The sequence below is a fragment of the Polypterus senegalus genome, chromosome 7, assembly GCF_016835505.1.
Source record: "Polypterus senegalus isolate Bchr_013 chromosome 7, ASM1683550v1, whole genome shotgun sequence".
In the NCBI taxonomy this organism is placed as follows: Eukaryota; Metazoa; Chordata; class Cladistia; order Polypteriformes; family Polypteridae; genus Polypterus; species Polypterus senegalus.
The window spans coordinates 25,005,063-25,029,437 of NC_053160.1; the positions used below are offsets into that span (position 1 = coordinate 25,005,063).

General features: G+C 38.0%; 1 protein-coding gene across 1 annotated transcript in view; it reads left to right on the forward strand.

Annotated features, from left to right (window-relative positions):
- Positions 1-12,094, forward strand: part of setbp1 (SET binding protein 1) — a 67,742-nt gene extending 55,648 nt beyond the window's left edge. The window contains exons 2-3 of the mRNA XM_039758090.1: positions 11,808-11,939; positions 12,062-12,094. Coding sequence (XP_039614024.1) covers positions 11,808-11,939; positions 12,062-12,094 — 165 coding nt within the window. The remainder of the gene's footprint in view (positions 1-11,807; positions 11,940-12,061) is intronic.
- The last annotated feature ends 12,281 nt before the right edge of the window (positions 12,095-24,375 follow it).

Consider the following 24,375-nt stretch of genomic DNA (forward strand, 5'->3'; position numbering starts at 1 on the left):
TTTCCTCTACTTTTTCACCCACATCCCCACAGATGTGGAGGTTAGGTTAGTAACTGGTGATTCCAAATTGGCCAGGGTGTGTGTGTGTGTGTGCATCCATATAGGCCCTTTGATATATATTTTTTTAATTCTGTCCAGAGCCGTTTCCTGCTCTGCACCCTGTGCTGCCTAAAAAGACTCCAGCATGAACCACCACTTTGAATTAGTCTACTTGGGTTGAACAATTTTTGGTATAAAACAGTTAACCAACTGAGCTTCTTTTGCTGTAGTACACTAAGACATGTTTTCAGTGCTTTCTGTTACGATGATGCACTGATTGATTGTAATTCATGAAGTCAGATGTACTGCATTTCATTTTTTAAGGATTGCCTTCTTTTTTTATTGCCTGTTTTCTTATACAAAAGTACAAGCAGTTTCCTTATTATATAATAATCAAGTGAACAATGTTTTTCTTGTTTTGCTCAATCACAGATTAGTGATAAAAATCTGGGTTGTAAATACAGGTGATCTTAAGAATTTTTACAAATACTTCATGTGTAGGTGGGTGCGCCAGCATCCCCAACAGACCACATTTACTTTCACGCTGTGATTTTTTTGTAGTTTACATGTCTGTATCCTGCAGTCTTGTCTGGCAGAAGTATATCTAGTGAGAAGGTGTCGTTATTATGAACTATACAGGATAGTCTATATGCATGGACGAATGAAGCAATAACAGCATGCCTTGTAGTTCAAATGCAAAAGATAACTGGCTGGTGGCTTGATAAAATGTGCTGTCAAAGACGAAAGAAACTCGCCTTCCTGTTGCTTTCTGTTCAGACTTATGAGGTTCACCGATTCTAGCTTGCATTGTTTTGTCACTGCTTTTACTTTTACTCCATTCTTGCTAACCACCTTGCACTTCATATCTGTTTTACCTTGTTCATGTTTCCCCTGTAACAGCATGTGAAAACCTAAATTCAGTTGGTCTGTCCAGTAAGAGATACATGCATATCTGCAAAGTGGCGATGCTGAGGATTAAATAAGGTTCATGTAGAGTAAAAACAATATATGTATGCATGTATGTATGTGCAGATACAATACAATAGCAGAGGAGGGCATTAGCTGAGTTTATCTATCCATCAATCCATCCATCGGCCACACTACCAGTTGAAGACAGGTAATAGAATAAGTTTATAAGTGTCTGAAATCTCTTGGCTTATGTTTACCTTCAGCATGTTTCCTCTGTATCTTTGTATATCTAAACCCCTCTTGAATGGAGCTCCTTCTCTCAAACATGTTTCCGTAAAGCCTTTTTTCTCAGACTCTTGTCATTTCGAGGCACCTAGCTTGTCTCCTGTCAGGCTTTTGTAATTCCTGCCTCTGAAGACAACACTCTGTGTGCCTCCTACACCATTACTTCTCCTTGAGTGCCTTACGCTTGCACTTCCTTTTATGATTGCATTGCCAAAGGCAAACTGACCGATCACATTAAAGCGAAATTGACCAATCAGATTGAGCGTAGGGATTGGACACGCACACTGACCTTAGCATTTTATCATATAGTACATATTTTAACAAGCACTGAGAAATGTGACTTTGCTTGCCGGAAGCTGTTATAGTAAATGGCCTTGGTTTGTTAATTAATATTGTGGACTGCTTTTCTTACACATATATGCAGTTTGTAATACAGTTAGTGGAGGGCTGTGTCAGTGAGCCTCTGCAAAGGAAAAAAAAAGTTTAATGGTTATTTCTATGACTGAGAGAATAGACGTTTTAAGACATATAGCCCACCTGATGAAGACTAGAGCCGAAATGTTGCATCTTTTACCTGGTTTTCTTTTCAGCAAAGAAATAACCTTTAACCTTTTTTTCCTATATATGTATGCAATATTGGTATGTCTGTAGAGTACAATAAAATTCTATACTGTACTTGTATTTCCAAGCAATGTATAAATCCCCGTCCTACCTCTTCAATTCACTGCAGATATCTGGCCAATTTTCATCCTTCTTGCTTTTCTTCTGATCTTAAATCCCAGCTCCAGGCTCACCCGGCTGAGGAACTGGAGCTCCTTTTAAAGAGAGACCCGTCCTGGAAGACTTCCAGAGCAATGACCAACCAGCTAGGAAGTACTTCTGGGTTAAAGGAAAAGCCCTCTGGAAGTGTGTAACTGTGCAATACTGATAACTGTGACTGGAGTAGAGTAGCACCCTGATGCTACTTCTGACAGACAGGTTGGACTAAGCCCTGGCCTGATGATCTCCTTTATAAGTCTTCATTGACCCAATGGGGATGTGGCCTCCTATAACTCCTGAAGAACCATTGGCATCCTAATAGTGTTCTATACTTGACTCCCTGATAGCTCTTTGGCTTCCTGTTAAGGGAGTGGTCTGTCCCAACCCCTCAACGTAAGGAGGAAAAACTCCTGCCCTATTTCACCATGTATATATCTATATATGCTTTGTGTGTGTAAATAAATTCCATAATTATAATATTAAACCAGCAACTTTCATGCCATTTTAAAAGAGCTCTTCTGAGCCTTTATGCCTCCTTAACCTATCTATAAGATTTTTTGGCTATTTTCTTACTTGACCAAATACTTTAGCCTTTAATGTAAGTGATTTTTAAGTAGATGAGAACTCCACATCTAGTGACCATTAAAAATGAGCTCCACTGTCTTACAACATATATGGCTGTATAAGAATAAAGTATACACTGTTTGTATATATAAAAGAAAAATTAAATATCGAGAACTCATTCCTTTATTTGCAAAGAGAGCATGCTTTGCATCGGGGTATTAAGGGCAGAAAAGCATCTGTGTTTACAGTAAGCCTTTTTCATTTTTATTTGTCTGCCAGCCCACCCACTTAAATGAGTCATAATGAATCACTTTATTCTAGTAAATGAATCCATAGTCCAAGATTAACCTCATAAAAGGAGCTTGTGTTAGGGGTCAATTTATAAAGGACATTCATTTTACAGCAGGTTGACCCCTTTGCTTCAAAACAGTGAGGTTTCCTTTGGCAGTTACCCATTAATCAAATGCTTCTCTCACTCATTTGCCCCTCATTACTTTCAAGGAAATGTGAGTAGTACTGTTTGTGTAATCAGATATTCCGTTTCTGATCTCCATCAATGATGGTACCAATTATAGTATTTTTCTTTCCACTGTTTGACATTTTAAAAGAGCTTTTGCATCATGACTGTGTCTGACATTTTAATACCTTTTTTCTGAAATCAGACCGATGAGAGATGTGCTATTAATTACACTCATAATAAAAATTAAAATAGTAGGTGAAAGATTAAGTTTCCACAGGCCAAAAAGTCAAGCATTAAGGATGACATGTATCACTCCTTCAATTTGGAAGATGCCCTTGGTTCTTTTGTTTGTAAAGTTCTCTCGTTATTCCAGTCTTTGCATGGAGAGCCTTCACCCCAGTTTTTATCATCACAGTAGTAGCAAATAGCAAGTTTCTTTTGCTTATTTGCAATTCACTTCATATTTTTGCCTATCTATTGGGATAAAAAGTACTTTCTGACAAGCTAGACTGTTAAAATTTTCTGTTGTTGAAGATAAACGTCCCTATGTTAAAATTTCTTTCCCTCACACTTTCTAAAACAAATTCATCCTGCTTAAGTTACATATCAGCAACTGTCCTATAATTATATCAGTTAAGTTGGATGGACTAGAATTCATGCTTGTATGTGTCAAGTGTTGCAAAAATTAATTTTTTCTTCATTTTTTTTTTTTTACCAGAGACCATGTTCATGTGGCCAAGTGCACACAAAAATAATATTGTGGCTGGGTGCAAGAATGACAGCTTCACTACGTGAGAAAATTTGTGGCACCAGTTGGGTCGCCCTTTTATTGTACATAGACGCTCTGTGGCTTGCTTTAAGTTTTGTGGGATGTTCAAGGCAAAAGCAAAAGGGTTGTTGGGTTGGATAGCCAGGTTCAGATTGGTAGCAGAGCTCCATCCAGCAGGTTGCTCAAGCCAGTAATGTCACCTCCTTCCGGGATGCCCAAGTTTTTATGGTAGCTGAACCAGAAGGGGCGAGGTCAGTTGCCTTAACTAGGTGGCTTCTTGTTGCTGTGGAGAAAGAAAGAGACGACAGTATTAGCGATAGTCCCCGCTCTTGTCCTGGTGGGTTATTACATACCTCGACAAAGCCAATAGATATCTGCCACATCCTCTCAGTTGCGAGAAGCAGATCATAAGCATGTTATATAGTACCTGCCAAATGATACAAAGATTACACGACGTGTGTTTCACCCTATTTGGGGCTCATCAGGTATACGCACTTTTGCTTCCCTTTGTGGGGATCGAACCTTAGATGTCAGACCATTAGCCACAGCGGCTGGTTCGCTTATTTTTCAGGGTATAGATCGAAGTATTACATGCATAGGTCCGATCGTGATCACAATCTGATGTTTCACCTCAAGTGCTGACGTCCGAGGTTCGATCCCCACAAGGGGGAGCAAAAGTGTTTACACCTAAGGAGAATATATATATCCTCACTCATAGGTCTGAATTGCGCTCCTCTTTCTTCATGCCACCTAAGCCAAATTGACCAATCGGGTCACTCTGAGGGACTGGACACACAGACATTAGCGTTTTATTATACAGTAGATATATAGTTAGTATTCCCTGTATATATAAAGTTAATGTTACATTTTAAGTGGATTTGTTAAATGTTTGAATAAAGGTTGCACATACACTGTATAAAGTTCTGTCTCCTTGCATTTCCATGATGATAACCTCAGTTCAAAATTAGTAATTTAATGTAATGTTCAGTTTTTATATGGATGGTTAACTCTTACTTGTTTTCTGTCCGCTTAATTCTACCTCCAACCAATCTGGGGTATGCCATTACTGTGGAATTAGTAGGCAAACAAGCCTAATTTGTCGCCGTGGCATTTTAAGTGAAGGTTGTTTCAGTTTACCTCCAAGCTTGGAGATGATCTTTTATTTGCCTTCTGTGGGTGAAGCCTCTGTATTTTTCCTGATGGTAGGTTCTATGCACTCATTGTTTGTACCCTTTCATTTGTCCATTGTTCTTTTCACCTTATGCGTTCCACCTTTTTTTTTTTTTTTTGAATGGACTGTTTTGGTTGCAAAAGACACGAGCCTCCAGTCCTGTTTACTGTAATTACAACTGTTTTTATTAATTCCCTGCCTCCCCTTTTCTTCTTTATCTCTCATTTTTTGTTTGCTATGTAGTATCTGGACAATCCCAAGAAAGAGTTTGTGATTGTTTAGAATTCCAGTTGACTCCACGTAGACTTCTAATTACTGTTTTGGTACAAGAAAAATGCTTAAGGAATGTGGGTGTGGTGGGTGATTTGGAAATTTTGCAGTTGGGGGTTGTTATGTGAAGGTGGTCCTGTTTTGGACTTACAGACTCTTTGAAAGCCTCCTCAAAATGTTTAAAGACAATTAAGATAAACACAGTTCTGCTGCCTGCCAGTCCCACCTAAGAATATTGCTTTCACCTCTGCAGCCAAACAGGCTTGAAAACCAGTAAAGCCTAATTATAGTAATTGCTTCATAACAGAAGAATCTTATAAAGACAAAGAAAAAGCATAAAAACAGAACAAAAACATGACTTACCGGTTATTTAGATTCCAGTAATTAAATAGGAGGGCAAAAATTACATTAACTTGTTGATATTTCAGGCAACCAGATTAAAACCTCCACATGCAGCACATTGTTTGAAAATGTTTAATGTCATCAGCTTTAGTTACGGCAACTGACAGCATCCCATTGAAAAAACTGATATGGCGCAGCAGATGAAGTGTAGGCATGCTAATTTATTAGCCGATTTTGAGCGGTAGCATAAGACCTCTAATTTTGCATGCAATTACTTTAGAACAATTGCCAGTTTTGTTTCAGAGAAAATGTCATGGTTGTAAAATGATGACTGCCAATGTTTTTTTGTTTGCTTCTTCCGACTTTATACAATTTGTGTTGGAGTGGCATCCTGTTCTTGATAGGTTCAGCCAGAGTACACTGAGGGAACGTAGGATGAGACACTGATGCACACACTGATGCACACATCCACACTCATTGATACAGGGCCAATTTAGGCATAACAAACCTGCTTAATTATAAGGAGAGATTTAGAATTGTCAATTAAATTAAAATGGCACTTTTTTTAATGCAAGGGGAAACCAGAACACAGGGAGGAAATCCACAAAGACTTTGTGGAAAGGGACATCTCTTCTTGAAACTGAACCTTGAGTGACAACGTCAGTGTTATGCTCAGTACCACAATGGCATCTTTTGGAAGAGCAATAATCTGTAAAGTCATGCAGCTGATTTTTAGTCAATCAGTTATTCATTTATGTTGCGCTTTTTTATTTCCTTCTATATGTGTAATTATTGTATAGCATTGTGAGCTCATACAGTAAGTGGAAGTGTGCTTAATTAATGACAATAATATAACATTTATAAACTTGCTTAAGCCGATTTGTGTGGACAGGGGCCTTTAATGACCTCTTGGGCACAACCATCAGTGGTGTCTGTTTGTGGAGAGAGTGTTGACCTTGTCGAGAGGTTTACTTACCTCGGGAGTGACATTCATGTCTCTGGTGACTCTTCCTATGAAGTCAGTAGATGGATTGGGAAAGCATGGGGGTTCATGAGGTCACTGGAAAGAGGAATATGGCGCTCCCGATATCTATGCAAAAGGACGAAGGTCCAAGTCTTTAGAGTCCTGGTGCTTCCTGTCTTGCTATATGGTTGCGAGACATGGATTCTATCCAGTGACCTGAGATGAAGACTGGACTCCTTTGGTACTGTGTCTCTCTGGAAAATCCTTGGGTACAGTTGGTTTGACTTTGTGTCGAATGAGCGGTCGCTCGCGCCCGAATGCGGCGCGTTACCTGCATTGTGAGGGAGCGTCAGTTACGGCACTACACCCACATGGCACATTTTCCTGAGAGTGATCCAGCTTGTAAGATCCTCATTGTTGGGGACCCAAGTGGCTAGACCAGGATGCGGCAGATAGAGGGTCATTTCCGGAGGGTGGGACTGGACTGCGTGTCTGCCTGGGGGGTTGGCAACCAGGATCCTGAGTTGTTTCGTTGTGTAGTGGGTGCGGAAACGCACTGTACCAGTTCTCCCGACTGTACTGGACATAAGGCAGAATCATTCCTGGGACAGGACACTAGTCCATCACTGGGCGCGTTTACACACACATCCACACTTGCTCTCACACAGGGCCAATTTGGAATTTCTATTCATCTTAATCATCGAATCTTTGGAAATTTGGTAGGGAAACCGAAGTACATAGAGAAAAACCCAGCAATACACACTGAGGCCATGTCCACACTACAACTTTTTTGTTTAAAAGCTGAGATATTAGCTTTCGCTTTTGCCTTTTGTCCATGCCACCATGGCATTTTAACCCCACAAAATAAAGAGACTTTTGAAAACACTCTCCACAACCATGTATTTCTGGAAATGAGGCAGTGTGGACAGGTAAAAAAAAAAGTAGAGTTTTGAATTGTGCTGACATTGGTTTGTGCTTATTACATGGCCCTTTGCTGATTGGGACCTGTTCATTAAAATGTCTCATTCCCTGATCTCATCATGGTAGAAACCATATTCCAAGTTAGCGGACATTGAAGAGTTGCTTTCCATGGCACTTGTATTGCTTGCCTGTATGTATTTAAATTTTAAGTTGTGTTTTGTTTTATACAGTTTGAATAATGCATGAATGCGCTAAAGACAAATCATTTACCAGTCACTATAGTTTTGTAATAAATCTTGTGACCTGTGAATAACGATCCCTTTAAGGACACTTCTTATTCCTATTTTTGCCAATGTGTGCATGCCAATTTAGGCGAACCTCTACTCATATGCATTTTCAGTCATTATAGGGTTGGCAGAGACATTTTCTTAAGCATTATGAGCATACTAGTGTGGACAAAGGTATTTTTCTTTTAAAAATGCCATTTTTACATGAAAACATAATAGTGTGGACTTTGCCTGAAAATGTGCAGACACCATAAATAAATAAATCAATAAAAAATGAATAAATATAACTGAATTAAACTGATGTTGTCTATGTCACAGAATGCAAAGCAGGCTACATGTTATTAAATCTAACGTTTTTAACTAATTGAAATATTAAATACATCACAAGTTAAATGATCACTCAGGGTAGGGCTACTATAATCTTTACATCAACCTGCATTATGATGTTTACTTTGGCTTAAAAGAACAAAAACATCAGTAGGTTATGTAATTTATGCAAAGATTAAAGTAAACGAGTTGCCTAAATCCAGTAAAGCAGTAGTTTGGACTGGAAATGCAAGCATTTTAGCTTTGTTCAGGACAGAAGTCAGGCCAACAGATACCGTGGCAGAGGAAAGACTGGCATTGGCAACACTTGTGGCCATGCTGGTGCAAGTGCGCTGGCACTGCCTGTGGCCACTGTGTCCCAAGGTAGGATGCGATATAGAATGGGGTGTGTTTACTTTGAACACTTGAAGAAAATTGAAACTTTATCGGGTTGGGAGTATGGGTAGGGGGTGATTCACTCAGGGAAGGCTAAAATGGAAGGATGTTTGGAGAATGTTATCCAGTAAGACAGGAGTTCTATCAGTCTGTTAAGTGTCTCAGAGATGGCACTATTTACAGTATATAGAATCCAGTTACTCACAAGGATTGATTTGGGGGTAGGGGCTTTATCATTATCAGTTATCATTACTTGTGGCTTCAGAGCTCCCACTTCTGACATCAGAATAATTCTCGAGGTAGTCGTAGAAGTGTTTTTTTTGGTCAGGGCTTAAAAGCTCCTTCTGGCCATGTGGGCTGACTCACAAGAAATAGTATGTGAAATGATTATGAGCCGGAGATACACGTAATCAAGCATAAGTCAAAGTCAGTACCATAAGTTAAAACTTACCTTTTGTGAAAACTAGAATTGCTAAGTAAAAGTTGAATATCATAATTCGAAAGCAAAGAGGTGTTTTGAAAAATATGAATATTTAGTTTTATCCACAAATACGAATACTCTGAAATGCACAGGCTGTCCTTTGTAGTGTCACGCTATTGCCATCATAAGCATTGTACAAACTGAGGAGTGCTGGGTATTAGTACCATGGAGAAAATATTCCTAAATGGCGGCGTCCATAGGAAAAGACATAGGACATTGTGGCTAAACTCTAAAAAAAAAAAAAATGTCAGTATGCTTCAAATGCAAATACAGTTGTATCCCAAACCCCATATTAGAGGTATAAATCATTCAAATCCATAAAGGAATTCCCAAAAAAATATTATAAACACTCACTACTGATTATAACAATAGAGCTAGAGAATTTGAAGCTGGGAGGATTGTGGCACTGTTGGCAGTGAGCAGAGCTTCTACCTCATAGTTCTAGAGTCCCAGGTACAAATCCCAGCATGGAGACCCTTATGTAGAGTTTACACAATCTCCCTCTATTTAGGTGGGTTTTCTCTCCAGGTACTCAAGTTTTCCTCTCACATCCTAAATATGCGAAGGTTCATTTGAGAAATTAAACTTTGCTTTAAGTTAGCGAGTGTGGGTAGGCTCAGAAAGGGACTTGTTCCCTATCCAGGAATAACTACTGACTTTTGCCTGAGGCAGAAGGGATGGGCTCTAACCTGAGTGACTCTGAATGTTTTTGTTCACTCAATACTTTGAAAAATGTAAATGGCATCTTGCCCTGCAGTTTTAGCTATCCAGGCCTGCCCATTTCAAGCTTTTCTTAATAGCTCTACTGCAGTCTGTAAGTAAATTCAAATTAGAATTTGAATCAGGGGTAACTTATTGTCTTTTTCTCTGAAGATTTTTCAGATTTCACAAGGGTAACATTAAAGGTTAACTCAATTTCTTCCTGTCCCACTTAACCTTGATAGATCCCCGGTACCACTCATTGAGAGATATGAAGTAACGTCAGATGCCTCAATCGTCATTACTTGATTTTATAAAGTTCAGGACCATTGAGTAATTGAAAAACAGTTTGCACCTTTTTTTGCTAACCCCAATGTGACATAATATTTAAAGAGATTGAAGATAAACAATAAAGCATTTGGTTAAATTTCCATCTCCTCCCCACTATGTGACCCTCAGCAAACCACTTAATCTGCATGTACTACAATGAGATAAAAATAAATACACAAATATAATTTTTAAGCACGCTGGACAACAAAGATTTTGTTTCCTGAACACTTTTAGGTTTATCAGGTGTGCTACCGATCACAAAAATCACCTTTAAAGTTTCCTACCATGCAGCATATTATTGTAATCACCTACATTTTTGTGATTTCCTCTGAAATTAAAGTATACATGTACAGTACAATAACTATATCTGAAAAATCTTTGTTGTTCTAAAAGTAGTGTCACTGTTACTTGGAATGTAGCTCAGTTATATAAACACCTGTTGTTTCATTTGCAAATGGGACAGCTTTGCTAAAACGTGTCATCACATTAAAAAGACCCCACCACTCCATAACTGTTTGGTTCTAGGGTGCAAAACTGTGGCACATAAATGACCTTTGTTGACTCACCAAAGATATTTTGCCTCCTCTTTGTATAAAACTTGGACTGATGAAAGATTTTGTGAAAGCGAGGAAGAAGCAAAGTGAAGGTCTTTGATACTTGAGACAGATGTTTCAATGAATAGATAATGCCAAGGTTAAGGAAAACATGTTTATTAGGCCATAAATCAGACACATCATCAATGACAAGCTGATCTGCCATTGGGGCTGTAGGAAAGAAACTACAGAGCCCCAAACTATGTCCAGCTGGTAAACAACATGCTTCAATCATACAAAACCGTTAAGTGCAACATGTCGCTAAAGATTCATTTTCTGCATTCACTTTTATACATTTTACCTTTGTTGATACACATGGTAAAATGTTTCACCAGGACATTACCATGACAGAAAAGCGGTATTAGGGCATGTCGACTATTGCTGAACACAGAAACAAGAAGCATCAGATTGCGAGTACTAAGGAAGACTGGCAGCAAAACATCTTTATCTCTGTTGAACTAATGCATTATTTCAGCAATATTAAGTGGTTAAACACACTAAATTCAATAAAAGGTAATTTAATCTTTCTCCAAAATTCCAGTCATTTGGAAATTATATTTGTGTTCAACTTGAAGCTTTCTAACATAATCACCAAACTGTTTTCAGAAAGCAAAACTTTTCTTAAAAAACATTGGCTGTCCAGAAGTGTTAGTGCCTTGACATAGTGTTTAATATAGAAACGTGCTATATAAAGTACATTTATTGTACACCACATAATCCTGGTAAACACCATAGATACTGACAGCAGACCTTCTCTCTAGCCTGAAATCCTGTCATTCAACATTTTGGTAGTTTTTTTGTTGACCTTTTGTGTTACTTATCTAAAGAACTGTCTTTCTTGTTTGGCATTATTGATCATAACACTCTTAATTATTCAAACCCCACCTATGTCTTGCATTTAAAATCTGACATCACAACCTTTTATTCTTTTGTGCTTACTTTCTGTGAATCTCTGTTTAGCCATATTATTTCATAAAGCTGAACTTGTGTTTGCGAGCTGCTTCCACTCTGGAAATGACTGTCATGTCCTGTCCTCCTTTCAATGATCATAACGCAACTGTGTTCACCAGGACTACTTTCACTTAAACATCCTTTTGAGCTGTTAACTGAGAGTGGTTACCTTGTGACTAGCTGCCTTCACTTAAGTTCTTATGTGCTCTGCTTTGCTGACTTTCACCCTCCTTTGCAGTGCTTTGTTACACCACCAATCTAAGGAATGCTGGTCACAACACCAATCTTATGAGATTTATTTTTTTGGACAGCTGCCGTGCCTGCCACAAGCCAGAACAAACTTGCCAACACAAGGAGCAAAAAGCAACAACGGGACAAGCCGAAAGAAAACTCCATCCTTAAACGACGTGACAGACTTTGGCCAGCAAGTGGGCTTGAGTAAAGTGAGCCAATTACTTTTGATTCATTGTGCTATATTCTGCTTTGATGCTTGAACATTTGTGGGCTTTCAGTATTATCTGGTGATTTTTTATGTTTTGAATTATTTTGTATAATCTTGTTGTAGATAATGATGCACCATTTTTACCACTTCCAGTGAAAGCTGATATATAACATAAAGTTGAGTGATGGATAGGGGTAAAAGAAAATCTCAGAAAAGATAGAAATTATACCTTCTGGTGACCATGTTTTAGGCACAGGTTACAATAAAGTGGATATTTTTTTAGGTTTGTATCTGAAAGGTACATTTTTTTGTACTTCATCCAAAGTTCAGTATATATGGAACGCAGTTTAGAGACATCAGTAAAATGGGTTATGCCTGTGCTATTGCTGGCAATTTATCACAATATGGTATCTCACTCTCAGCAGTGATGCTTCTTGACACAAGTGTCTTAAGATGACATGAATACTAGCACAGCATTCTTTGGATACTGATGATCCCCAAGAGATGCGTGTTATTTTTTTTTTTTAACTAAACCATAAGAAGCTTAGCCCTGTTACACACTTTCTGCCTCATTCACTCACTGTTGTCTTTCTAGACACTTCTTACATTCTGCTTTTCAGGGCAGTGACACAGAAGATTTGCTTTTCGGCTGTGAATGACCCCAGCTTGGGTGTGAGAGCCTGTTTACCAGGATGTCTGTCTACCACTCTGATAGATTCTGTTATTGCTTCCCTTCATCTAAGATGTCAGGGACATGGCAGACAGAATGGCTGCTTAGATATAAAAATTAAAAAAACAGACCAAATGAGTTAAGTTGGGAACAAACAGATTGTTTTTTTTTATTGTTGAACTTCTTTAAGTAATGTATAATGAATGTGTTAATTTTCAGTGGTGACATGGTGGTGAAGTGATTAGTCTTGGGTTCAAGTCACAGCCTGTTCACTCTCTGACGAGTGTGCACGTTCTCTGCATGTGTGTGTAAGATTTTTCTTCTGGGTGCACCTTTTTTGTTCCCCTTCCCAAACATGTGTTTCTTGGGTTAATTGGATCATATATGAGCAAGTGAGAGTAATCCAGATCTTGGTCAGCACATGGGTATAGCCCCCCCACACCCACCCCCAGTGATGTCCAGGATAAAGTGGATGGTAGGGATGTCATGATAACAAAATTTCAATACAATACTAAGAAAAGTGTAGAAATTCAATACCATTTTCAATACCCAGTAGAGCATACTGTAACTCAATAAAAACTTTTTCAATAAATTAGAATTGAATATGCAGCAAAATCTTTACACTGAAGGTAGTGAGAAGTTAGGCCAAATAACACCTTTTATTTACAATATGCAAGCTTTCGAGGCTTTCAAGGTAACTTAGGCTCCTTCTTTAGGCAAGTGAAGAAGGGGCCTGAGTTGCCTGAAAAGCTTGCATATTGTAATCTTTCTGTTTAGCCAATAAAAGGTGTCATTTGGCCTAACTTCTCACTACATCCATAATAACTAACCCGGTACAACATCCTAGTACTACATGAAAAAAGCTAGAAATTTTAGTCATTAAATGCAAAGTAAAAACAAATCATCAAGTCATAATCATTGCTGTGCTGAGCAGCACTTAAAAGAAGATGCACCCCACTGCTGTATTCACGCAAACCCCATTTATGAAGAGACCACCACAGCCAGCCAGATTTAATCAACCTTCACTTTGATCATCATCCCACAACTCAATTTCTATTGTAGTACTTCAAGTATATGAACACACAGAAAAGCAACACCACTGTTTATTCAGTTAAGCACTGAAAAGATAAAGTGTCTTACATTACATAGTAAATGTTGTTAAATATAATTTTGAAATAAAGCAAAGTAATGTGCTATAGAAGTACACTTTGTGGTACAGGTTTAAAAATCGAGGGAGCCCTGTAGTGCTAAAGAATGTTGTTCCTCAATGAACAGCACAGAATAAAACTGGCACACAGTTAACTGCAGATGTCTACCTCTCCAGATTGTTTGTATTGACTCATGTGCCGGCCCTTGAAGTGTTTGGCTAAATTGGTTGTGTTTAGCCTCTTTAGTTGGCATTATGCGTCCCAATTTGCCACAGACACCACCCTGGCTGCCATCTTTGTCATTTAAGTATACTGATAAATGCTCTGACACTGCTAAAGTAGCCATCTTATTAATAACTGTGTGTAGGCGGAAATGGGGCTGCAACTGTCGACCATTATCATTGGTAGCCTATGAGGCTCAATTATCAAAAGCCAGAAGTGCATTTGTAATGTAGGCTGTAGAATTGATCCCATGCAAAATGAGAATTGAAACCATATTAAAAATACTACAGTTGATACATATCAATATTTTGATAGTTTTGACAATTCTATTGGATGGGCGAGTGGATTTTTACAGGTCAGGGGCAGGTGAAGTTATTTTATTTTAAACATATGACTCTACAAATTGATGCCCAGCTTAACAGCCACTAGACTAAAAGAAATTAAGTCTGCAGAAGGTGCCAGGATTTTCAGGAAAGCCATGTCACCCGCTGCTATATTGGAACCACTCGTGCGGAAGATGTCATTTTGATTTGGTCCACTCCAGCAGACTCTAGCTGTGATGGAAGGTACCATCTGGCAAGGCAAGCTTACAAAAAAAGGCCCATCGGGTCATCACACAAATATCAATGTGTCAATTTTTCTGCGCCTTCCGTCTCCCTTCCATCTGACAGCATGTCCTGAACAGTTTGAAGTGCTGCCCAGATTTGAGAAATAGTTCCATTTCTCTGTTTAGAAAATCACAGCTTGCTAACTGTGCCACCATCACACTCATCCTCCATCCCCAAAAGGAAATGTGTTTCACAAAACTCCTATCTCCATGTGACAGCATAGCTTGTCCTTAGTGATATAGTAGCTGGCAGTGGCGGTCATATTCGTCACCATTAACCTGATTTTGCTGAGTGTTTTACATCTTTACAGTTAAAGTGCTGCTGTTCAGGAACTCATTAATAACCATTAAGAATTAGCTTCTAACCATTAGCTGGATGGGGACTGAACAGCTGAGAGGTTTCCGCTGCAGGAGCCTACATGCTGCTCATCTGATTCTTTTTGTGGTTTTGGTTCTCAGATTATGGTTTTGTGTCTGAAATGGCTCCGGCAAAGATAGGGCTCCAAAAGTTACAATTTTGCTAAATTTTTTTTTTTTGTGTACTGAAGTGTACAGCTGAACTCCAGAAACCAGTTCATAATTTGTGCCTGGACCTCCTTGTAATGCAAACTAGTGGCTGCCGTGTCAGTAAGCCGAGGCTTACAGGAGAGTGTGGCCTAGGTTGTCAGCCTCTTCCTTTATGTACTAACACATTTTTTTGTTCTGTGTAGGATTTCCTCTTCTTAACCATTGTGGGTGTACACCAGGCCATATTTATATATATATATATATATTACAGTCACAGAACCTGTAATTGCTGAAGTTAAATGCTTAAAATGTCTACTTCAGTTTCACATGTTTGTTGCTGACCTTACATCTCTAATTATAAACTACTGCTGAACATTGAAGGAATGGATGTTACAAACACAAGACTTGGGATGCCAAAGAATTTTCATAATTGCAGATGGTGGATAATAGTGATAGTCATCTCAAAGTGCAGATTGATTTTTTTTTCTTCTGCTCAGGAAAAGTATTCTGCCTTAAAGACAACTGTTAACTGTGTGTTTTCATGAAGAACAAATGGTAAGTGCCATCTGTATGTTTTAAAGAGAACTCTAGTTGTTATTTTTAGCAATCAGATTTAATGTTGTGGGCAACACAGTGGCTCACTGCCTTTTAGATATTGTGCTGTGGGTTCAAAATCTGAACTTAGTCAATAATTAGATTTATTGTTTCAGCTCGATATACGGTAGTACTTTCTAATGGATATGGCACGCTAGTTAGGGCTGCTGCCTTGCAGATCTCCTAGTCACTGTCATAATGGAGTTTGCACATTCCCCTTGTCTCTGCTCAAGCTTTTCTCTGGCAACTCCAGTTTTTCTCTCACATTCCAAAGACATGCATATTAGTTTGCTTGGCCATCTAATTTGATCCCTCAAGGTAGTGTAAGGTTTGTTTAATTGGGGTCCTGTCCAAGAATAGTTTCTAACTTGCATCTTATGGCTTGTGGCTATGGATGACCCTAAAGCTGATGTCACATTACATGACTTCTAGCTGAAAGGGATGTCACGCCTACAGTGGCTGCTCTTGTCAGGTTTTACAATGAGAAATCACAGGGTTTATCAAATTAAATGACTGCATGATAACTTTCTACCACAGTTTCACTTTTCAAAAGTTTTGCACACTCACCCTTTTTTTTCTGACAGCTAATACAGTAATTTGCTGCCTGACATAGCCAGTACACGTAATGTGCATACCCTCCTCTGTTTTGTACTCAGCACGCCATAAATTTACTATGTAACTCAAGATCCTTTTAGTCTCCTTAAGCCAGAGTTCTAGTTATTGGGGTAGGTTAGACGTAACCAGCAACAGTTGCTGATCTCATAACATTTACCCACTGCATTCTGCCTTTCTAGCACAATTTAGTGTGAAACTTTTTGTTGACAGCCAACAGTTGCTGCCTAATGGAGCTAGGGCCATACAAAGGGTTAACTATTATAACAAATTCACTAGCAGTATCTGTTGTGTTTAATTTTTTTTTTTCCCGTTTTTGTCATGGTACGTAAAGCACGATACGTCAGAAAGACAAACATCTCAGATTTCTGACGTACAAAGCACTCGCATTCCTGATCCCTAGTTGCTACATTCTATGTATTGTGCTTTCGAGTGAGCACTCGTTGGTTGTCAGTGGTCATGCATACAGAGTCATCTCCTACAACTAAAGAAAACATCAAACATGTTTTTTTTTTTATTTTTTTTTTTTTATTTGAGTGAGTTGTTGGCTATGTCGCACTATGCTACTGGTCTTCACAGGACCATGCTGACAACTGTCTCCAACTTGCTGAAATTAAGTAAATGAACGCTAGGACTGAAAATCTAAAACTAAAGAGTCATGTAATGTGATGTGGTTTTTAATCACTTCTTCATATGAACTTTTTCTAAACAGCAGTTGTCTGCGGACATTATAACATTTTAACTCATCATGAAATAAAATGTACTATTTAAACAAAATGTATTATTTGTTATTCATTTGTTTAAATAAAACATTATCCAACTTGCTTAACTAATTTCATTGGCAGAGGGCACCAGAGTCTCTCAGTCTCAATTTAAAAAACTGTAAATAGCTGTAAACCCAGCATGCTTGATTTTAAATTATATGAACGCTAATCTTGAAAAGAAACCCAAAAGAAGCATGAGCGGAACTTTTACACAGAGTGGCAGAGCATATCCAAAATGCAACACTCAGTCTACTTAACATTTTTATTTATTTGCAAAGGTAAACATTAAAAGTGAAGTATAATAACAATCAAAAACATATTGTTATGGACAAAAATAAAAATAATCAGTCAATCCTATATGTCACCAAAAGAGTTAAGGTTTGTTAATCTTAAATGACACTTCAACACCAGCCTTACCTAAAGTAGAGAGATAATTAGTGTAAAAAATAGAAAAAAAGCTATGCTATACATTGTCATATAAATTATAATATTATGCATTTAGCAGAAATGGCAGACTTATTTTAGAATAACATTAATGAAGTCTTGCCAAATTCTGCAGCAGCTCTGCACAGTTCCTCACAAAGAAAATTAGTTTTTTCTAGTTATAGTTCATTTACAATAAGTTAATGTTTTCCCTTTGAGTTTTGCTGGGTGCATTAGGATTCTTCCAACTGAGCAAGATTAGTCGACATATTAACAATGTAGTGTATGCATAAAAACTTGATTGCTATGTATTGATTGTAATAAAATCAATAAATAAAAAAAAAAAAAAAAACCAATGTAGTGTATGCAAACACAATGAGTTTATCAGTAGTCTAATATTCTAATTGCAGCTGGACTCCAAACTGTGCACCATTATGATCTGGGAAGAGCATAAATTCTGCGCTGTCTAATAAATAAGAAAATCTTTTAATTTAGGACATTCTCAGAACATATGCCCTAGTGAGGCTGCAGCTTCGTGGCATTGTTCGCAATTGGGGTCCAAACCCTGATATATTTTCGGACATTTTAACGTGAGGAGATATGTGAGATGTACAATTTGTATACAGTGTGTTTTACACAAATTGATGAAGAGGGAATATTGTTCATTATCTAATCCCACTCCTCATCTCTCTCAATAGACTTAACGTTAATCTTTGATAACATTCTTTTATACAGTTTCCATTTCAATTTAAGGGTCTTCTGAACAGTCCATTAATGCACAAAAAATAGAAAAGGATTTTGTAAAGGATTATATATATACTAGCCATGTGCGCCCAACTACGTTGCACATGTTAAAGTTGTCTGTGAAGGGCTCCCTGTTTAAACGTGGCTGCCAATCGTGAACTGGGCCCTTCGTCACACAGCATTATGATTTTTTATAAGGGAAACAAAATTACAAAAGTAAACCCTTGGATATTGATTCGATAGGATTGGCCTACTCGGAATCACTGTCCGAATAGTAATTATGTGGTGGTGTAGGAGCATTTCTGCTTCTGTCCGTTCACAGTCCGTCTCGTTTTCATGACGCTGTCGTTTCCTCTCACGATTTCTTCTCAACCTTTCTCCAGTCTTGCAGGTTGCTTTGTGGCAATCCAAAGAGTAAGGCAATATACACGGAGAAATGGTTATAAAAGGGGGACACATAGGTATCCAGGCTCTTTAAAGCATAAATAGAGATCACTTCACTGACGTGAGCAAGCCACGGTACCACTGTTAGATGCGCAGCACTCGCTGCCTACAACGTAACAATAATAATTTCCTGAACGTGTTGTAACATTGTCATTCATTTTACCCACTGTCTTTATTTCATTCATATGTTACGTAGGCACGTACCTTTTATCTTCGGCAATCTCATTCTGTAATGAGGCCTCAGGAGCTAACCAGCGTAACACTGTCCACCACCCCTTTCGTTATTCCGGCACAGTAACAACAACGTACTAAACTGGAGGTGATCTACGCATGCGTGGAATTCACGGACAAACAAAGATCAAGATCTAAATGAAGATCTCTTTAGTTAATTTAAAGCACAACAATTTGTTTAGTTTGAATGTCTGTGTTTTAAGGTGTGACTGGAGTACTACAGTCTTCAGTAGTATAAGCTTGGAGGAGATTCTTAATGCAATGCCTATGTTTTAGCTGTCATTATACTGCCATCTAGTGCTTCTTCTAATTCATTAACGGACAAACAAAGATCAAGATCCAAATGAAGATTATATATAGAGTATATATATATATATATATACACACACACATACACATGATAACTTGAGTACACTTTCATTTAGGTCAACCAAATTTTGCATACAAGTATTAGGTACAAAATGTAGATTTTCTATCAACTTTTGGGTGATTTTCGTTAACCGGAAGTGGTACTTTACCTTTTATTCATGCAGCTGCATAGTCCGATTTTATTCAATTTTTACTTTTATAATAATTATTTAATATATTATTGATTTGATTTGTTGTTGATGGTTCTTTAATGTACATAATATAAAAATATAATCATTGTCTTGCGGTTTATTCCTCAAATATCTATCCCCATATCTGAATATATGAGAAATTCTAGAGGAGATCACTCCCAATATTTTTAACTAGTTGTTGAAATGTGAAGCATGTCTTAACGAGTTAGGAAACCTCCTCCTAGACTGGATGATAGTCAATTCAGTTCTCTGAAATGTAATGCACAAAAAAAGCAGCAGTCTGACGTTGGCAATGATGAGAGAGAGAGAAAGAAAAAGCTGACAAATAAAGAGGCAGAAAAGAAATTTTTGTAACACCGTGGGTCTTTGTACGCACCTCATTTTTTAAATCCACATCAATGTTGTATGAAAACAAACTGGATGATTAATTTCTCCATGTTTTCATATGTTTTCCAAATTGCTATTAGGGTTTGGCATCAGTGTGAGTTCTGTACCTTTTTAGGTGCATTATGCTGTTAATCTAGTTGACAAATGGTAACAATATTAGGAGACAAATGGGGTTGTGCAGCTGTGTGTCATAATGACTGCCTTCGCAAATGGAAAGCAATGATTTATTACAGTAAGTCTGTTACATGTATTTATGGTACACAAAGAAAAATGAGAAGAAAATTGGCCACATCAACACACTGTACCTTGCCAAAGATGTGGTGCGGTCTGCTTTGTGTCCTTATGTTCTTTTTAAGCATTTTGTGATTCTGTGTTATGTGATAAGTGCTATACCGAATTAAGTTTGATTATTTTATCCCTGACAAGTTGGTAGAACGGGTAATGCTGCTATCTCAAAGTTAGTACCTGGATGGTTTTTCAGTTCCCTTTGATGATATCTAGCTGCTAGGTGGGTATATATGCAAGGGTGTGTGTCCCATGAAGGGGTGGTTTCTACATCGTCATCAGATTAGGCTTTAATGGCTAGTTCATTAATTCATTGATTGTTCCATTGCTTATTACTGTTGCATGAAATACCTTAGGCTTTGGGGGATAAAAGCAAATACGTCTTTCCCAGCAGTCAGATTGTGTTAATTTTTGCATAACAAACCTTTAATTTCCATCAAGTGGGTCCCACTGTTAAATCCTTTATGGTGCCTTTTCCTCACAAAGTGTTTTATGCCAGAGTCCCTGAGAGAGCGTGACAGGAAGTTGATTAGCTGTTTGTTATTGACATGTCCTGACTATGGTTGTGAGATTCATTGGTGATATTAAATAACCATAGTGTGCATGGATTAGAGTCAAAATCATTGAAGACCTTGTATTGAATAAAAATTAACCTGGAAAAGAGCATATTTCTCTTAAAAGAATACTTGAAATCAATTATGAAGTCTCATCTTGATGGAGCTGCAAATGAGAAAAGGCAGTGTTGGTGAAATGTTTACTTGAGAAGTGGGAACATAGAAGAGGAGGAATTGTTTAGTGATGGTTTCATAAACTTTAATTATATGTTTCCTTTCATTGGCTTGCATTTCTGAAATTCCCTGTTATGGTGAATACTAAAAGGATCATATTTGAGAGAAGGACACAATTTAGTCCTCCCAGTGTCTTCATGTGTCAAATTAATTTTGTTCCAATATTATGCCAATATGACTGTCAGTCTAACAAGTGAAGTACCTCCAATTTCCAATTATAAAGTCACTTATTTGTATAAGCCCAGCTTGCAATTTTCTTGGACTACGTTCTGCCCCTGTGGCTCTCTCCAATACACTCATCGGTTTTAGAAATTAAAGCTGCGCTCTGATTAGATTACAATGTCTGCCGTTGTTTCCAAAAAGGTTGATGATTCTTAAGGAGTAATGTTGGGCCCTGCTATTTAAATGATTGTTATGAGCTTATCCGGCATGTGTATAGATAGACATTATTTGACTGACAGAGCAAGTTTGAGGTGTTGGAGCAGTTCATGTATAAGATTAATCCTTGAAATACAAAATTGAATGTGGCTGTAATCAATAAATCTTTTCCTGAAGCACATCATCAACACATTTCCTTGTTTCCTGCCTCATTCAAGATAGTAAGACAATGGGCGTGTGGCTTGTTCAAGGTTGTCTTTTTTTACCCCTGTGATGCAGTATTACACTCATTGTGAATCCTGAGTCATTTTTGTGACTCGGTGTATGCTTTTTTCAAATTTGTTTTTTAAAAGGATTATTTGATACATTTCAGTCTTTCAGGGTTCATTTTTAATGCTTGTGAGAGCCTTGCTGTCTTGTGAACAGCATCATGGGTTCAGTACTGAGTAAAAACAATGTATTCAGCCACCAAAATGACCCCGTTTGTTATTTTTGTGGGACAAAAAAAGAGCACAATTACACTGTAACCAACTTGCAGGCTTATAACAAAGTTTGTTAAACATCACAAGCAGAGATTTTGATGTTACCATTACAGTAAGCTTGAAACGTAGTATCCTTCATTTCCAATCTGACTTTGGTAATGAAAAATGAACTTTGAAAGCTCTAATTGTGTTTGGTTGCAATCAGAATTGACAGAGGGATTTGTCATATCTCTGCTGTCACTAAATTGCATTTCAATGTGACCTGGCTGTGGCGTGCATTACATTGAGATGGATGCACTGACTTGATTTGCCTTGAGACCCAAACCCTTTAATTTATTTAGCTATTTTGAAATGAGAAGGGATTTTTTTTTTTTTCATCAGTTATAGACTAAAAAGAAATGAGGAAAATACATGCATTCAGCTGAACACTTTGCAGTTAACCTCATAATGAGTAACTCTGCAATACCTCCATGAAGCCTAATAGTTAAAGACGTCACTCTTAACTATGTTTTCTTTGTGGCCCTGAGGAGGTCATTTAACTGTTCTGTGCTGAAGTTTCTGAATATTTGTCCATTCATCAGTTATTGAACATGAATCATTCAGAATCTGAGTATATAATATAGGTCTAGCACAGCCAGTTAACTAACCTTTCATGCCCTTCATAAGCAAACTATCCCTTCTTTACAATTCAAAAGCTCTCTATTTGTAATGGCTTCAGTACAATAATAAGAAATGCTGTTTTTAAAGGGCACTCATATCTTCTAAGCAGAGAGAGAGAGCCCTTGCCTCTGATTTATTTAGCAGTTTGAAGCTGGGAGAAGAAACCTGCTGTCGAAATGAAAGATAACTGTGTACCAATGCCAATCTCTCCCACAGCAAAAGTATCACTCTACGTCAGTGAATTGTGTCCAGTCATCCATATTCTCAATCCTGTTACTCCAAGTGAGGAGATGGAATCTGTTCTGGTAGCATTGGGTTTAATGGCAGGAAACAACCTTGAATGGGCAACACAGGGTACACTTGCACCTACAACCGTACTCATACATGTCCAATTTAGAATTATTAATTGATGCAACTCATAAGTCTTTGGGATAAAGGAGGAAAATAGCAGGGCAAAAGGAAAAACCACGCTGACACTGGAAAGAAGCTCAGATTTCACACAGTGATAGCATCAGTACTCAAACCCTGGAACAGCTTAAATCACTGAGACATCCGTAAGAAATTTAATTTTAACAAAAGGAAGGCTACACAGAAACACATAGTCATATCTGGAGAGCAGCCTCTGCTCGGATATTGCACAATCGCAGCAAGTCGCTACTGTGAGGCCAGCAGAGTGTATATTGATTTGCTAACTCTTTGACAAGAAACCACATCTTACTGTGCGGTAATGTTTGGGCTGGTCAGTAGATAAGGGTTAAGTTTAGAAGTAGTGTCTTAAGTGCTTTGTGGGGAAGTGATATCCTATAGTATTGGACTGTTCAATATATGTGGCTTGAACAGAAAACTGAAGTAAGTAACACATTCAGCAGCTCTTAGGCGTATGGTTCTTCTCTATGTGTAGTAACTTGTCCATCCATTGGTGGTTACTATTTGCTAGGTAAGCAATACTTCTCTGTCTTGGTGTCCGTAGTGCTCAGATAATAATCTAGATGTTGATATCATCCTTATAATATTTTGTGAAGAAACGGGACAAGGTAAAGAGTTGGACTGCTGAGTCAGTCTACAAGAAAGCATCACGCACAAAATATCTGGGGTTGTGGCATATCACGCCATGACAGCACACTTGCACACACCGTCAAAGAATCGGAAACTAATAACAATGTGGTTGATCCTTCACATCTCCTTGTATTCACCATATCTTGCTCCCTTATTTTGTTCCTGAAATTAAAATTGAGACAGAAGTAAACAAGATTTGATAACGGGGAGGAAATTCAGCAAAAAAAGCGCTGGGCACTGCAGACACGATAAAACAAAAGATGCGTATGGGAAAAGTTTACAGTAATGGGAAAAGCACTGGGACAAGTATATTGCATCTCAAGGAGAGGATTTTGAATGTGACTAAAAGGGAATTGCTGTAAGTTTTGGAATAAAGTTATTGCTTATTTTTAACAGTTTTGGAAATTTTAGTACATGCATACTCTTCGTGTGTGTGTCTGTGTCTATGTATATATGAATAATTAATATATACATTATAATTGTATAGTCAGGCCCTGAGGGGAATAGCTGTTATATGTATATTATATGTCCTGCGGTGGGTTGGCACCCTACCCAGGATTGGTTCCTGCCTTGTGCCCTGTGTTGGCTGGGATTGGCTCCAACAGATCCCCATGACCCTGCGTTCGGATTCAACGGGTTGGAATATAGATGGATGAATGTATATTTTATATTTACTTTATATGTATATTATATTGAGAAATCCACTCTTTCTGCTCAGTCTTCCTGGATATTCTGAGTTCTGTAATAAATCCTCCTTCTCATGGATGGCTAATACATTGCACTGTGTTGGTGTCTTTTGGGTCTCAAGGGAGCCCTATGGTGCACAACAGATATATATTTAGCTGGAGATGTGATTCTGTATAGAAAGAAATATG